The sequence below is a fragment of the Delphinus delphis genome, chromosome 19 (genome assembly GCF_949987515.2).
Source record: "Delphinus delphis chromosome 19, mDelDel1.2, whole genome shotgun sequence".
Taxonomy (NCBI): Eukaryota; Metazoa; Chordata; class Mammalia; order Artiodactyla; family Delphinidae; genus Delphinus; species Delphinus delphis.
In genome coordinates, this window is record NC_082701.1 from 31799054 (window position 1) to 31816926 (window position 17873).

General features: G+C 46.3%; 1 protein-coding gene across 2 annotated transcripts in view; it reads right to left on the minus strand.

Annotated features, from left to right (window-relative positions):
* The window catches only part of SCPEP1 (serine carboxypeptidase 1), a 44873-nt gene that overhangs the window by 3046 nt on the left and 23954 nt on the right, over positions 1-17873 (minus strand). For both annotated transcript variants that reach the window (XR_009516965.1, XM_059997130.1), the window contains exons 7-12: positions 15575-15612; positions 14957-15085; positions 14248-14341; positions 13356-13469; positions 10645-10782; positions 9471-9634 (exon numbers count right to left, since the gene is read on the minus strand). Coding sequence is in view for 1 of the 2 variants with exons in the window: in XM_059997130.1 (XP_059853113.1) it covers positions 9471-9634; positions 10645-10782; positions 13356-13469; positions 14248-14341; positions 14957-15085; positions 15575-15612 (677 nt within the window). In the remaining variant the exon portion in view is untranslated. The remainder of the gene's footprint in view (positions 1-9470; positions 9635-10644; positions 10783-13355; positions 13470-14247; positions 14342-14956; positions 15086-15574; positions 15613-17873) is intronic.

Here is a 17873-nt window from a genome sequence, read left to right on the forward strand (position 1 = left end):
CCGGGGCCAAGCCCCATCGTGGGATTTCTCACCCCATGTTACTAGAGTCTCCTTGCCTGTCTGCCGTTCTGGTCCATGAGCTCCCAGAGGACAGAGATGGTGTATCATCCATCTGTGTACTCCCAGTACCTGGCACAGAGATGACTAGTTATGAGACACTAAAATGTTTGCTCAGTGAATAAAGGAACCAAAGAGTAAAATACCTGCTAGACAGCCACTTGCCATTAGAGAAAAGGTCATTAGTTTGGGATACTTGTTCTTTTTTTAAAGAATAACAGGCAGCTTTGCTTCAAGTTTTGCACTCGTTTTAAGTACTCACTGTGACAATAATCAGAGAGACTCTGAGCTACATGAGATGTTATGGTCACTTCCCTTCCTGTTTCAAGCATCCTAATGACTGACTGTATTTTTCTTTTTAACATCTTTATTGGAGTATAATTGCTTTACAATGGTGTGTTAGTTTCTGCTTTATAACAAAGTGAATCAGGTATACATATACATATGTTCCCATCTCTTCGCTCTTGCGTCTCCCTCCCTTGCACCTTCCATATCCCACCCCACTAGGTGGTCACCAACCACCTAGCTGATCTCCCTGTGCTATGTGGCTACTTCCCACTAGCTATCCATTTTACGTTTGGTAGTGTATATATGTCCATGCCACTCTCTCACTTTGTCACAGCTTACCCCTCCTCCTCCCCATATCCTCAAGTCCATGCTCTAGTAGGTCTGTGTCTTTATTCCCATCTTACCCCTAGGTTCTTCATGACCTTTTTTTTCCCTTTTTCTTAGATTCCATATATATGTGTTAGCATACGGTATTTTTCTCTTTCTGACTTACTTCACTCTGTATGACAGACTCTAGGTCCATCCACCTCACTACAAATAACTCAATTTCATTTCTTTTTATGGCTGAGTAATATTTCATTGTAAATATGTGCCACATCTTCTTTATCTGTTCATCCGATGATGGACACTTAGGTTGTTTCCATCTCTGGGCTATTGTAAATAGAGCTGCAATGAACATTTTGGTACATGACTCTTTTTGAATTATGGTTCTCTCAGGGTATATGCCCAGTAGTGGGATAGCTGGGTCATATAGTAGTTCTATTTGTAGTTTTTAAGGAACCTCCATACTGTTCTCCATAGTGGCTGTATCAATTTACATTTCCACCAACAGTGCAAGAGGGTTCCCTTTTCTCCACACCCTCTCCAGCATTTATTGTTTCTAGATTTTTTGATGATGGCCATTCTGACCAGTGTGAGATGATATCTCATTGTAGTTTTGATTTGCATTTCTCTAATGATTAATGATGTTGAGCATTCTTTCATGTGTTTGTTGGCAGTCTGTATATCTTCTTTGGAGAAATGTCTATTTAGGTCTTCTGCCCATTTTTGGATTGGGTTGTTTGTTTTTTGGTTGAGCTGTGTGAGCTACTTGTAAATTATGGAGATTAATCCTTTGTCAGTTGCTTCATTTGCAAATATTTTTTCCCATTCTGAGGGTTGTCTTTTGGTCTTGTTTATGGTTTCCTTTGCTGTGCAAAAGCTTTGAATTTTCATTAGGTTCCATTTGTTTATTTTTGTTTTTACTTCCATTTCTCTAGGAGGTGGGTCAAAAAGGATCTTGCTGTGATTTATGTCATGTAGTGTTCTGCCTATGTTTTCCTCTAAGAGTTTGATAGTGTCTGGCCTTACATTTAAGTCTTTAATCCATTTTGAGCTTATTTTTGTGTATGGTGTTAGGGAGTGTTCTAATCTCATACATTTACATGTAGCTGTCCAGTTTTCCCAGCACCACTTATTGAAGAGGCTCTTTCCTCCACTGTATATGCTTGCCTCCTTTATCAAAGATAAGGTGACCATATGTGCATGGGTTTATCTCTGGGCTTTCTGTCCTGTTCCATTGATGTATATTTCTGTTTTTGTGCCAGTACCATACTGTCTTGATTACTGTAGCTTTGTAGTATAGCCTGAAGTCTGGAAGCCTGATTCCTCCGGCTCTGTTTTTTGTTCTCAAGATTGCTCTGGCTATTCGGGGTCTTTTGTGTTTCCATACAACTTGTGAAATTTTTTGTTCTAGTTCTGTGAAAAATACTTGTGGTAGTTTGATAGGGATTGCATTGAACCTGTAGATTGCTTTGGGTAATAGAGTCATTTTCACAATGTTGATTCTTCCAATCCAAGAACATGGTATATCTCTCCATCTATTTGTATCATCCTTAATTTCTTTCATCAGTGTCTTATAATTTTCTGCATACAGGTCTTTTGTCTCCTTAGGTAGGTTTTTTCCTAGATATTTTATTCTTTTTGTTGCAATGGTAAATGGGAGTGTCTTCTTAATTTCACTTTCAGATTTTTCATCACTAGTGTACAAGAATGCCAGAGATTTCTGTGCATTAATTTTGTACCCTGCTACTTTACCAGATTCAATGATTACCTCTAGTAGTATTCTGGTAGCATCTTTAGGATTCTCTATACTATGTATAGTATCATGTCATCTGCAAATAGTAACAGTTTTACTTCTTTTCCGATTTGGATTCCTTTTATTTTTCTTCTCTGATTGCTGTGGCTAATACTTCCAAAACTATGTTGAATAAGAGTGGCGAGAGTGGGCAACCTTGTCTTGTTCCTGATCTTAGTGGGAATGGTTTCAGTTTTTCACCATTGAAGACGATGTTGGCTGTGGGCTTGTCATATATGGCCTTTATTATGTTGAGGAAAGTTCCCTCTATGCCTACTTTCTGCAGGGTTTTTATCATAAATGGGTGTTGAATTTTGTCAAAAGCTTTCTCTGCAGCTATTGAGAGGATCATATGGTTTTTCTCCTTCAGTTTGTTAATATGGTGTATCACGTTGATTGATTTGCGTATATTGAAGAATCCTGGCATTCCTGAGATAAACCCCACTTGATCATGGTGTATGATCCTTTTAATGTGCTGTTGGATTCTGTTTGCTAGCATTTTGTTGAGGAGTTTTGCATCTATGTTCATCAGTGATATTAGCCTGTAGTTTTCTTTCTTTGTGACATCTTTGCCTGGTTTTGGTATCAGGGTGATGGTGGCCCCGTAGAATGAGTTTGGGAGTGTTCCTCCCTCTGCTATATTTTGGAAGAGTTTGAGAAGGATAGGTGTTAGCTCTTCTCTAAGTGTTTGACAGAATTCACAAGTGAAGCCATCTGGTCCTGGGCTTTTGTTTGTTGGAAGATTTTTAATCACAGTTTCAATTTCAGTGCTTGTGACTGGTCTGTTCATATTTTCTATTTCTTCCTGGTTCAGTCTCGGTAGGTTGTGCATTTCTAAGAATTTGTCCATTTCTTCCAGGTTGTCCATTTTATTGCTATAGCGTTGCTTGTAGTAATCGCTCATGATATTTTGTATTTCTGCAGTGTCAGTTGTTACTTCTCCTTTTTCATTTAATTCTATTGATTTGAGTCTTCTCCCTTTTTTTCTCGATGAGTCTGGCTAATGGTTTATCAATTTTGTTTATCTTCTCAAAGAACCAGCTTTTAGTTTTATTGATCTTTGCTATCGTTTCCTTCATTTCTTTTTCATTTATTCCTGATCTGATCTTCATGATTTCTTTCCTTCTGCTAAATTTGGGGTTTTTTTGTTCTTCTTTCTCTAATTGCTTTAGGTGCAAGGCTAGGTTGTCTATTTGAGATGTTTCCTGTTTCTTTTTTTTTTTTTTCGTGGTATGCGGGCCTCTCACTGTTGTGGCCTCTCCCGTTGCGGAGCACAGGCTCTGGAGGCACAGGCTCATGGGCCTAGCCGCTCCGTGGCATGTGGAACCTTCCCAGACGGGGGCATGAACCCGTGTCTCCTGTATCGGCAGGCGGACTCTCAACCACTGCGCCACCAAGGAAGCCCTTTCCTGTTTCTTAAGGTAGGACTGTATTGCTATAAACTTCCCTCTTAGAACTGCTTTTGTTGCATCCCATAGGTTTTGGGTTGTCATGTATCCATTGTCATTTGTTTCTAGGTATTTTTTGATTTCCTTTGATTTATTCAGTGATCACTTCGTTATTAAGTAGTGTATTGTTTAGCCTTCATGTGTTTGTATTTCTTACAGATCTTTTCCTGTAATTGATATCTAGCCTCATATCATTGTGGTCGGAAAGATACTTGATATGATTTCAATTTTCTTAAATTTACCAAGGCTAGATTTGTGACCGAAGATATGATCTATCCTGCAGAATGTTCCATGAGCACTTGAGAAAAATGTGTATTCTGTTGTTTTTGGATGGAATGTCCTATAAATATCAATTAAGTCCATCTTGTTTAATGTATCATTTAAGGCTTGTGTTTCCTAATTTATTTTCATTTTGGATGATCTGTCTATTGGTGAAAGTGGGGTGTTAAAAGTCCCCTACTCGACTGTGGAGTCGGGGCTTTGCTTTGGGGGCACGAGCCGAGGCGACTAAAAAAAACGTCCCCTACTATGATTGTGTTACTGTCGATTTCCCCTTTTATGGCTATTAGTATTTGCCTTATATATTGAGGTGATCCTATGTTGGGTACATAAATATTTACAATTGTTATATCTTCTCTTCTTGGATTGATCCCTTGATCATTATGTAGTGTCCTTCTTTGTCTCTTGTAATAGTCTTTATTTTAAAGTCTATTTTGTCTGATATGAGAATTGCTACTCCAGCTTTCTTCTGATTTCCATTTGCATGGAATATCTTTTTCCATGCCCTCACTTTCAGTCTGTATGTGTCCCTAGGTCTGAAGTGGGTCTCTTGTAGACAGCATATACACGGGTCTTGTTTTTGTATCCATTCAGCCAGTCTGTGTCTTTTGCTGGGAGCATTTAATCCATTTACATTTAAGGTAATTATCGATATGTATTTTCCTATTCCCATTTCTTAATTGTTTTGGGTATTTTATTGTAGATCTTTTCCTTCTCTTGTGTGTCTTGCCTATAGAAGTTCGTTTAGCGTTTTTTGTAAAGCTGGTTTGGTGGTGCTGAGCTCTCTCAGCTTTTGCTTGTCTGTAAAGGTTTTAATTTCTCCATCAAATCTGAATGAGATCCTTGCTGGGTAGAGTAATCTTGCTTGTAGGTTTTTCTCCTTCTTCACTTTAAATATGTCCTGCCAGTCCCTTCTGGCTTGCAGAGTTTCTACTGAAAGATCAGCTGTTAACCTTATGGGGATTCCCTTGTGTGTTATTTTTCCCTTGCTGCTTTTAATATGTTTTCTTTGTATTTAATTTTTGATAGTTTGATTAATATGTGTCTTGGCGTGTTTCTCCTTGGATTTATCCTGTATGGGACTCTGTGCTTCCTGGACTTGATTAACTATTTCCTTTCCCATATTAGGGAAGTTTTCAACTATAATCTCTTCAAATATTTTCTCAGTCCCTTTCTTTTTCTGTTCTTCTTCTGGGACCCCTATAGTTCGAATGTTGGTGCGTTTAATGTTGTCCCAGAGGTCTCTGAGACTGTCCTCAGTTCTTCTCATTCTTTTCTCTTTATTCTGCTCTGCAGTAGTTATTTCCACTATTTTATCTTCCAGGTCACTTATCCGTTCTTCTGCCTCAGTTATTTTGCTATTGATCCCTTCTAGAGTATGTTTAATTTCATTTATTGTGTTGTTCATCATTGTTTGTTTCCTCTTTAGTTCTTCTAGGTCCTTGGTAAATGTTTCTTGCATTTTCTCTATTCTATGTCCAAGATTTTGGATCATCTTTACTATCATTATTCTGAATTTTTTCCAGGTAGACTGCCTATTTCCTCTTCATTTGTTAGGTCTCGTGGGTTTTTACCTTGCTCCTTCATCTGCTGTGTGTTTTTCTGTCTTCTCATTTTGCTTATCTTACTGTGTTTGGGGTCTCCTTTTCGCAGGCTGCAGGTTCGTAGTTCCCGTTGTTTTTGGTGTCTGTCCCCAGTGGCTAACGTTGGTTAGTGGGTTGTGTAGGCTTCCTGGTGGAAGGGACTAGTGCCTGTGTTCTGGTGGATGAGGCTGGATCTTGTCTTTCTGGTGAGCAGGTCCACGTCTGGTGTTGTGTTTTGTGGTGTCTGTGGCCTTATTATGATTTTAGGCAGCCTCTCTGCTAATGGGTGGGGTTGTGTTACTGTCTTGCTAGTTGTTTGGCATATGGTGTCCAGCACTGTAGCTTGCTGGTCGTTGAGTGGAGCTGGATCTTGGCGTTGAGATGGAGATCTCTGGGAGATTTTCACTGTTTGATATTATGTGGAGCTGGGAGGTCTATTGTGGGCCAGTGTCCTGAACTTGGCTCTCTCACCTCAGTGGCACAGCCCTGACACCTGGCTGGAGCACCAAGAGACTGTCCTCCACGCGCCTCAGAATAAAAGGTAGAAAAAACAGAAAGATGAAAGAAAGAAAGAAAGAAAGAAAAGAAAGAAAGAAAGAAAGAAAGAAAGAAGGAAAGAAAGAAAGAAAAGAAAGAAAGAAAGAAAGAAAGAAAGACGATAAAATAAAATAACGGTAAAATAAAATAATTATTAAGAAAAAAATTTTGAAAAGTTAAACAAAACAAAACAAAAAAGGGACGGACAGAACCCTAGGACAAATGGTGAAAGCAAAGGTATACAGACAAAATGTCACACAGAAGCATACACATACACACTTACAAAAAGAGGAAAAGGAGAAAAAATAATCTATCTTGCTCCCAAAGTCCACCTTCTCAATTTGGGATGATTCGTTGTCTATTCAGGTATTCCACAGATGCAGGGTACATCAAGTTGATTGTGGAGCTTTAATCCGCTGCTTCTGAGGCTGCTGGGAGAGATTTCCCTTTCTCTTCTCTGTTCACACAGCTCCCGGGGTTCAGGTTTGGATTTGGCCCGATCTCTGCGTGTATGTCACCTGAGGGCGTCTGTTCTTCGCTCAGACAGGATAGGGTTAAAGGAGCAGCTGATTCGCGGGCTCTGGCTCACTCAGGCTGGGGGGATGGAGGGGTACGGATGCAGGGTGAGCCCACGGCGGCAGAGGCCAGCGTGATGTTGCACCAGCCCAAGGCGCGCCGTGTGTTCTCCTGGGTAAGTTGTCCCTGGATCCTGGGACGCTGGCAGTGGCAGGCTGCACAGGCTCCTGGGAGGGGAGGTGTGGATAGTGACCTGTGCTTGCACACAGGCTTCTTGGTCGCTGCAGCAGCAGCCTTAGCGTCTCGTGCCCGTGTCTGGGGTCCTTGCTGTTAGCCGCAGCTTGCGCCCGTCTCTGTAGCTCCTTTAAGCAGCGTTCTTAATCCCTTCTCCCACGCACCAGGAAACAAAGAGGCAAGAAAAAGTCTCTTGTCTCTTCGGCAGCTCCAGACTTTTCCCAGACTCCCTCCCAGCTAGTCATGGTGCACTAACCCCTTCAGGCTGTGTTCACGCCGCCAACTCCAGTCCTCTCCCTGGGATCCGACCTCCGAAGCCCGAGCCTCAGCTACCAGCCCCCGCCCGCCCCAGCGGGTGAGCAGACAAGTCTCTCAGGCTGGTGAGTGCTGGTCGGCACTGATCCTCTGTGCGGGAATCTCTCCGCTTTGCCCTCCACACCCCTGTTGCTGCGTTCTCCTCCGTGGCTCTGAAGCTTCTTTCCCCCTCCGCCACCTGCAGTCTTTGCCTGCGAAGGGGCTTCTAGTGTCTGGAAACCTTTCCTCCTTCACAGCTCCCTCCCACTGGTGCAGGTCCCGTCCCTATTCTTTTGTCTGTTTTTTCTTTTTTCTTTTGCCCTACCCAGGTACGTGGGGAGTTTCTTGCCTTTTGGGAGGTCTGAGGTCTTCTGCCAGCCTTCAGTAGGTGTTCTGTAGGAGTTGTTCCACGTGTACATGTATTTCTGATGTATCTGTGGGGAGGAAGGTGATCTCCACGTCCTACTCTTCTGCTATCTTCCCGTCTCTCTCTGGGAGGTTCTTAAGAGAAGACTAAGGGAAGGGCTTTCCTGGTGGTGCAGTGGTTGAGAGTCTGCCTGCCCATGCAAAGGACATGGGTTCGATCTCTGGTTTGGGAAGATCCCACATGCCGCGGAGCAACTAAGCCCATGCGCCACAACTACTGAGCCTGCGCTCTAGATCCCACGAGTCACAACTACTGAGCGCACGTGCCACAACTACTGAAGCCCAAGCGCCTAGAGCCTGTGCTCCACAAGAGAAGCCACTGCAGTGAGAAGCCTGCACACAGCAACAAAGAGTAGCCCCCCTCACCACAACCAGAGAAAGCCTGCGCTCAGCAGCAAAGACCCAACACAGCCAAAAATAAATAAAATAAATAAATTTATATATATAAAAAAATAGAAGACTAAGGGTCAGAGAGGTTGAGGATAAGTTATTCATGGCCAAGATACCTAATAAATATTGTGAGAACAAGTACACCATATACCCAAGCTCCCACTTTCCTCTAGGTCAGGGTTTCTCAACCTTGACACGACTAACGTTTCGTGCAGCACAACTCTCTGTGGCGGGGGGGCTGGCCTGTGTGCGGCAGGATGTTTACCAGGATCCATGGCCTCTGCCCACCACATACCAGTAGCAACCTTCCCCAAGCTGTGACAACCCCAAATGTCTCCAGACATCCCTGAAGTCCCCTTGGGGCAAAACTGACCCCAGTTGAGAACCACTGTTGGTGACCCTCAAGTCCTTCAGCATTTCCTTGGCGGTCCAAGTGAGTGCTCTATGATGTCCTCACTGTGCACATGAAGCTTTAAGGCCAGTTCCTTAGGCCCTCCTTGCTAGCCAGACAGCTGTCCCTCAGCCCCGGCTCTGTGGAGATTCTATCTTAGCGCTATGGCGCCAAGCCTTCCCATCTCTCCCACAGGTCTCCTCCAGGAAACTGCCATCTGGGACGAAAGGAGAGCCTGCATTTAAACGGCTGGACCGAAGCATAACCGTGAGGGGAACACCTGGGCCCCTCTGCTTCCTGGGCGTTCCCGTCTTTGGCTCCTTTGCAGGTCGTCTGTGTGTGTATGCGTGTGCATGAGTGTGCATGTGCTTGCATAGTGGATCCATCCCTCCATCATCTCCCTCAGCCCAGGGAAAGCTACTCAGTCCACCTACAGCCTAAGAGAAAACACCGTGTTCGCTAGGCAAGTGCAAGAGTGCTGCAGCCTCAGTGCCCGTCTTTGCAGGTGAAGCCTCTTCTGAACTGAAGTTCCAGAGCCACCGCTCCTCACAAACACTTGTACTCTGCACTGTGCTCAGCCTTACAGACCACCGAGCTCTGATTTCACTCCCTGAAAATGTCAGGGAAAGACAATTTCTCCCTCCTCCCTCCCTCCCTCGGGACAAGTTGTTCCTTCAGGACAAACTGTCCAGAGGAAAGTAACATTCAACTCGTTTAATCTAAAGAGCAGAGGACAGAGAACCCAGCGTACGTCTCTCAGGAGGATTTACTTTTTCAATGAAGCACAAATAGAGTTTCATTAGCGACCCCAAAACACCCCCAAACCCAATGCACTTATGAGACCAGTGCGTGTGGCTCCCCCACCCCCAACTCGAGTGGCAAATCTGGAACAAACGCTGACCCTCTCTCACCATGTGTCCAGCTCTGAGAATCCAGTAGAAAGCCAGGTTCTTGTGGGACTTGACAAAGGCAGACGTTTCTGAAGTCTCAGGGTCACTGTGCAGGGGCTTCCACTTCAGCTGACTGAATTTGGGCAGTTCTGCCCACTTCAGTTTTCGCACCCAGGCCTCCTGACCTGGCGAGGGGGATAAAGAAGGCCCCAGCATTAAGAGCTGAGTGGAGGAGAACCCAAAATCTGGGTCCCATGATTCGGCATAGAATCTGCAAGCTGGGATGTACATAAAACTCACTTTGGGATCTTGTTAAAATGCACATTCCAATGCAGTAGGTCTGGGCATGGCCTGGGACTCTGCATTTGTAGCACTGGTTGTCCCAGCCACAGCCAGGCTGCCCAGGAGAAATCTAACAGCTGTGACTACTTTTTGCCCCTGACCCTCCCACTGCCCTACGCTCTGTAGGAAGGAAATCGGGGACCTCTGGAGGTGGACAGCACTGTCAGGAGGACGGAGAAGCCTCAGGGTAAGGAGATGCTGGATCACACCGGGGAGGTCGTGGAAGAAACACAGAACCTTTTCAAATCGTCCTCAGTAAGCTTGGCTCCCAAGTCGCAAAAATATTCAATCCTGCTGACTTTGAGGAACGCTCATACCCTCCAGACCATGTGCCTCGATTTATCTGCCAGTTCTGAGAACTGCCTGAGCTTCTCCCTGGCCCTCCCTGAAACCAGAGGTGGGCACAGGTGGCAGCCAACGCGGGAGGGACCCCACCAAGACCATTTCCCCTGGGTCCTCATCTTTACAGGGTCGGCAGGGCTGTCTTGATTCACACTGCAGTACTTTCCCATCCCCTGTGACGCTGCACAAAAATGAGGTTTTCCCTCAGTTAAATGGTGCCTCTGTCCAGTGGCTAGGGAAATGTCTTCTTTTTAAATTTCGAGGTGGGCGTGGGTATTATCCTTTTCTGTAATCATACCTAAGGCCTCAAAAGCTGGACAGGCCAGGCTTCTCTGAGGGGTCACAACCTCGTGCAGCCCTACCCTCTTCAAAGAGTCAAGGTCAGGGGTGGATGCATGTAACAGGAAATGGCCTTCCTCCTGCCATTTCAATGTCAACAGTCCCCCAAGAGGCCAGTTCCCTTCCAGCTCAACCCACGACACTGCCTCCATGGGCCCCGAGTGGTTCCTACCCATGGTGTCCACGATGAGGTCAAGCTGTCCATTATACACGGTCACGTTGACCCCGGCTTCCAGCAGCTCGTCCACAATGCTGATGACGGGTTTCATGAAGTCCCCCTTCATGTTCAGGAAGACGCTGGCAGCCTGGCCTGTACAAGGGGAAGGAGAAAGAGGTAGCAGCTTGGAACCTGCCAGAACAAGAGGCACCTTTCAGCCCAGAGCACCCAGCACCCAAAAGTGACCACCGTGCAGCACCTAACAAAGACCGAATACACAGCTGCTTCACCCACAGGGACCAGCTGGCCCAGAAATCTGTGCCCCGAGCTGGCCGTGGAGGAGGGGAGCCCAAACAGCACATGTGTCTGTTCATCCAGGTGCTTGTGATGACAGCAGATGCCATCTGTCATGAGGGATGGAAACCCAGAGAAAGCTAACACCCAAGGAAACAGGGAGGTTTAGAAAACACCCTTTGAGGGACTTCCCTGGTGGCGCAGCGGTTAAGAATCCGCCTGCCAACACAGGGGACACGGGTTCGATCCCTGGTTCGGGAAGATCACACACGCTGCGGATCAACTAAGCCCGTGCGCCACAATTACTGAGCCCACGTGCCGCAACGACTGAAGCCCGCATGCCTAGAGCCCGTGCTCCACAACAAGAGAAGTCACCACAATGAGAAGCCCACGCACCGCAACAAAGATTAGCCTCCACTCTCCACAACTAGAGAAAGCCCGCGCGCAGCAACGAAGACCCAATGCAGCCAAAAAAATAAATAAAATTTTTAAAGAGAAGAAAATACCCATTGCGCTGGTCCTCTCAGGGGACAAACTGATTTGGGGCCAGCATTAGTTTTCCTCCTTTGCTGAGTCACCCCAGAGACAAGGTTTTCTTGTTTTGCTTTGTTTTTGCTTTTTCAGGGCCAAGTTTTAAGCTCTGAACCAGTAGGGCTACCTTAGTAATCAACAAATCAGTCCTAAACCAATTCAGAGCTGGCCCTTGGTAAAGTCACATGGATGACTAGCCCCAGGCAAGAGAGGAGGCGGTCCGCACAGCCTTCTTGCTGGGTCCCTGACCATCAGTGTCATTGTATGTCCTGAACGACGGCAGCAGCCATCATTGACTTTTAGTGCTAAGTAAGCACTCTGCAAGCAACAACCCATTGCCTCCTTCCTTCACCAACCCTGCGAGGTTAGGCTCTTTAGCCTGTGCAATGGCTAAAGAACATAAGGCTCAGAGAGGCTGAGCAACACACCCCAGGCCAAACAGCCAGTGGCAAGCTGGGACCGGAACGCAGGCCTGGCTGACTCTGAAGTATGTAGGCCTTAACTACAAACTGGACTTGGGACACTGAGGGTACCCGGAAAGGACAGTCTGTCCTTTCCAGACCCATACACAGGCACACCCGAGCCAGGGAGAGTTTGCTCTTATCAGTTTTCATCTGCCAAAGTGTAGTTGGCTCGCCCGTCTAGCCACACTGGGCAGCGAGGGAGGGTCCCTATAACGAGAGAAGCTGGGGCTGGACGACACTGTCATGAAGGTAAGATGAGGGGGTTGAGCTGAAAAGATGTGCTCTTGTGAGCTTGACCTTCACCTGGCCTCCTGGGGGTGCTCACATCGCCTCCTTCTCAGCATCCAAACTCCCATGGGTGTCTGTACCCCTTTAAGCTCTGATACCACATTTTTTGTTTGAGCTAACTTTTCCCTCATTACTAGAAAACTCTAAGGGATGACGGGGAAATGAAGACACTAGGTCTAGGACTGCGTGTTGGGAGGATGGCCGTGTCCCCTGAAGAAGCCAGGGCCAGAGCCAAGTCCCAGCCTCTCCGCCGCTGTCAACGTTCTGCCCTAACAGAGGCATAGTTTTGGGGTCTCTTAGACATGAACAAAACCCTCCTCAGCTTGAGTGTTTCCCCTCCAGGAGTCTGGGGGTCCCACTTACTCACAGCTTCCCTATAAGACTGAGCAGGAACTTACTGGGGTCCCTGAGGACCCCTGTATTTCCGCACTATGACCTTCAGACCAGAAGGCAATAGATGGCAGACCACATCCACATCAGGACGCCTGCAGAGGCCAGCCCGAGAGAGCTTCTCAAACCCTGTCCGAAAGGGCCTTTGTCTGGAAGTCTCACCCACAACCAACTGTGGCCTTGGGCATGGCTTTTTTTTTTTTTTTTTTTTTTTGCAGTACGCGGGCCTCTCCCTGTTGTGGCCTCTCCCGTTGCGGAGCACAGGCTCCGGACGCGAGGCTCTGCGGCCATGACTCACGGGCCCAGCCGCTCCGCGGCACGTGGGATCCTCCCGGACCGGGGCACGAACCCGCATCCCCTGAATCGGCAGGCAGTCTCTCAACCACTGCGCCACCAGGGAAGCCCTGGGCATGGCTTTTTTAATCTCAATTTTTTATTATGGAAAACCTCACACTGATACAAAAGTAAAGAGGGTGTGATGATTCCCATGTACTCACTCCTGGCTTCCACTTACAAAAAGTCGCTTCATTTCTCTCCCCAGCCACTTCCCTTGGTTCAAAACCCCCGATTTTGAACCAATTTTGGCATGTTATTTACTGTCTTTCTGTGTTTGCTCATCTATCAATGTCAATACTATTCTACCTGCAACACACTATCGCCACCACCAAAGCCCATTCAACAGATTAAGGCCTTTGAATTTCCACCTTTTTCACCCCCCCAGCTCTACAAAAGACGTTTTAATTTGATCACACAAGTTACCTCCCCAGGAGCAATCTTCAGGAATAATTTTGAGTTTCTTTCTGATGGGACCATTCATGAGCTGACTTAAGGCATCCTGCTGTAAGTGTCTCACGTGGCGCTGGAAAAGGTGAACTAAAACAAACTGGTACACGGTGAGTCAAAGGACTGGAAATAAGACCAAGAGAACCTCTTTTCTAAGCGGCCGGGGATGCTGTGTGTAAGAGGGAGGCCTGCACCTGGAAGAAGAAAAGTGTCCCCGATTCCCCCCAGATGGCGGGGGGGTGGGGGGAGTCAGGAACATGTTCAAAGTGGAGATGCTTCATTGGTTTTGACTGCTGCATTTTATGTACTCTGGGGCCACTGAGATTAGCCAGCACGGCCAAAGGCAATCAGCTGAGTGGAATCTAGAGGCCTCCTGCAGCTTCTACGTGGCGGGAGGATACCAGGCATTCAGCACCCGCAGGGAAGACAACTCAATCCAGCCTTCAGAGAACTGACATCGTCATTCAATGTGCAGAAGCTGGTTTCCAAACTTCAAAACACTGTCTAAGTGCAAGAAGCCGGATGCAAAAGCCTACCTAGTGCATGACTCCATCTATGTGAAATGTCCTGAAATGGCAAATGTAGACAGACTGAAAGCAGATTAGTGGTTGCCTGGGGCTGGGAGTGGGAACAGAAATTGATGGCAGACAGACACGTGGGCTCTTTCTGGGGTGATGGAAATGTGCTAAAACTCGACTGTGGAGATGAGTGCACAACTCTGTAAATAAACTAAAAACCACGGAATTACACACTTAAAATGGGTGAATTTTATGGTACGTAAATTATATATCCATAAAGCTTTTTAAAAAATTGGTTTCCTCTCCCACGGAGGCTGAGACAGGGTCTAGCAACGTCAAGGTCCACTCACCTATGTGGCTCTGGGTGAATTCTAGACTCGATTTCATGGTAGACGTGGGAGACGTCTTAGTTAAGATGTTATAGAAGTTCACCCCATCTGTGTTCTGAGATACAGAAGAAATATATTCGGCTGTTTGTTTTACTTATTCATTATCAAAGTTGCAAAACAGAACGGCACCTGGCTCTCCACCTTATCCGAGGACAGCTTTAACGCTGTACATTTGCTCGGACCAGAAAGAAACGTAGCCCTTAAGGCCCAGAGACCAGCAGTGTCAGCCCAGTCTCCTGGCATAGCGAGCAGCTCATTCCAGTGGAGCTCCGATGCCGCAGGAGGAAACCAAGGGCCTGCGTGTTAATTACCAGGGAAAACCGAGCTACAGAGAGTCCTACATACTCAAGTCCTCAGCCTGTGCATTCTTCCCTTCTGGCTCACTGGGGCCAAAGCACTGCTCGGCAAGGATCCAAACACTTGCCTCTGTGGGACATATTCCTTTTTATAGAAGCCATACCTTCAGTCAAGAGGCAGGCAAGTCTTGCAGGCTGGGTGGCTTTCTGACCCTGTCTTTGCTCAGACTCGCCAGATTTATCGTTTAGTTTGACATCATTTCTCGACTTGTGGGCAGTCTCAGGATAGATCCCAATCCTAACAACACCAACCAAGGTCCCTTCACCCAAGGGGAAAAGCCAAGCAGGCTGGCCCCGAGCGCGTCCCCTCTTACCTGTTCAATGACCATTTCTGCTTTCCCCCACAGCTCGGTGGCCTCTTTGTAGAGTCTCTTATTTATGGCATCCAGGACTTGTTCTGCAACCCGAGACACCTCTGCCAGACCTTGGTCGTCGAGAAGAGACTGGAACGCAAAGCAAGAACTAAAAGGCCCACTTTGTGAGAGACACAAACCTGGCATGGCTCCAGTTAGGGATGGGTAACAGAAAGAGCGGCAGGAAGGAGAAGGGACCGTCCATATTGATGATGGAAATATAGGAAAACGGTAACTGAGTCTAAGTGATGGGTATATGGGTGTTCCCCATGATCTTTCAACTTTTCTGTGTATTTGAAAATGTCTGTAATAAAAAGCTGGGGGGGGAATTTTAAAATGTGCATTTCTTATAGCTGGAGAAATGGGATAACTGTGCTGCTATTTCTTTAAATTTGTCCCCAAGGCCAGCTGTTGCTTAGGGTCTTTGATTTGATACAGATTATTTGATAAGTCCCTAAGGGGCAACGTCAACCACACAGGCAAACCCAGCTAGCTTTGTCCTTCCTTCGGACAGAGCCAGAAGACGTCAGCTGGGCTGTTAACCACAGAAGGTGCAGAGTTGCGGACTCATCTACTTACCATGCTGTACAAGTAAGGTCCCCAGGAGAGCACTGAGTCTAAAGGAAACCACGTAAGAAAGTAAGTTTGCTGTGGCTCTGTCCTCCCCACAAAACACCTAACTAGCTTTCCTTCCAAAGCAGAAAGAGACAGAAGAAATGCAGTGGCTTTGGGTCTGAAGGCTCCTTAACTCACCAGGGCCCATGCAGGCCTGATGTCTCAGTGGCTGGGAGGTGGGGCGAGGCTGTGGGGGTCTTTCTGGTGACTGGACTAAATGCTACATTAATTTGGCCTGATACTGGCGCAGCCAGTGAGTCGCCAGGGATGGTACCACAGGCGAGCAGTGCGTGTGCAGTGGAGGCCCTCGTTTGCAGACTTCTAGACTTTGTGACAGCCTAAACTATTTCCCCACCTTCAGAGTTCTGCTCTGCATCCTGCCTGCTCCTCCAGTCTGGGGACGCCAGCTTCCGTCAAGGAGCTAATTAAGGAAGAAGACTAATGACCTCACAAGTGTCTGTGCTGTAACTGCCGATCGATTCATTTCAATCCCGAAAATGTATTGAGAGTTTACTATGGGCCTAAAGCCAGTAAGGAGCTTTATAAGATATAAACACGAGTAAGACAATACCTGACTTCAAAGAGAATAGTTGGGCTTGGTTTGGACAAGTTCACAACTACCATAACGCTAAGGACGGCTAGTGCCATCGAGAGATGGGCCAAAAAAGTAGCAAGGCCCACAACTTTCTTTTTTTGGCTTATGTGATTTTCTTCTTCTGTAATTAAAAAAAAAACTGAAGTATAGTTGATTTCCATCAACGACCACAACTTATAGAGCACATTTGAACACATCACTCCTTTGCTTAAAAGCCTTCAATGGTTCCCCCTAAGCCCAAGCATCTCAAAGTCTGTTTCAAATAACCCCAGTTCTACAGAACGTTAACCAAAGTATTAGAAGGAAAAATGACTTGGTGGTGAAATACCTTTGGGGTTATGCAAAAGACAACATATTTTTACTTTTTACTGCAGGACTTCTCAGAGCCTTTAATGTACCTGTGAACCGTGAGGAAGTGGGACCAGTATTTGGCACTTCTGAAACTTATTTGGCCATGGAGCCCTTTGCATAGCACTTCATTGGACTGGTATTCTTCAGAGCACACCCTGAGAAATGCAGGCACACCAGGTCCTACAGGACCCAGTTGTCATTCACCTCTCCAGCTAAACCATCAAACCTGTGCCTCAGTTTCTGTTTCTGTTGCCTTTTTTTTTTTTTTTTTTTTTGCAGTACGTGGGCCTCTCACTGTTGTGGCCTCTCCCGTTGCGGAGCACAGGCTCCGGACGTGCAGGCTCAGTGGCCATGGCTCACGGGCCCAGCCGCTCCGCGGCATGTGGGATCTTCCCAGACCGGGGCACGAACCCGTGTCCCCTGCATCGGCTGGCGAACTCAACCACTGCGCCACCAGGGAAGCCCCCCTCAGTTTCTTATAAAGAATCATCTGCAGTTCTCCAATGCATCCCATTCCCTGCTTGATCTAGACCAGGGACTGACAAACCTTTTCTGAAAGAAAGAGATAAATAATAAATATTTCTGGCTTTGCAGGCCAGCTGATCTCTGTTACAACTACTCAACTCTGTTTCGGCAGCCTCCAAACAGTCAGAGGATATGTAAATAAATAGGTGTGACTGTGTCCCAGTAAAAACTTTATTTACTAAAGCAGAGTGGCAGGACAGAATTGACTTGGAGGCCGTAGTTGCTGAACTCTGATGAGGACCTCTGATGTCCAGTAGAACTTTCTGCAATGATGGAAATGTTCTATACCTTTTTCTTTTTCTTCCACACCGCAAGGCTTGTGGGATCATAGTTCCACGACCAGGGACTGAACCCGTGCCCCCTGCAGTGGAAGCACAGAGTCCTAACCCACTGGACCACCAGGGAACTCTCAAAATGTTCTGTACCTGTGTGGTCCAGAACAATAGTCAATAGCCACACGTGGCTATTGGGCACTTTGAAATTGTGGGTAGTACAAATGAAAGGTGGAAAATTTTATGTATTTTAATTAATGTAAATAGTCACATGTGGCTACAGCTACCATATTGAACTGTGCAGATCTTCTTGAAGAAATGAAGCATGTCTGTATCTTTCCTAGCACCCAACAAAACAACTACTCCCTAGCAAGCAATTAATAATTGCTTGTGAAAATTAATAGTACTTCTTCAAAAAAGAGAGTACTTCTGGGGTGGAAGAGTGATACGTAAGGTGGATCTGGAAGGAGGGATTAAGAGCTGGGCAGGAAGATTCAAAAGGGGAGGTGGGTCACAACAA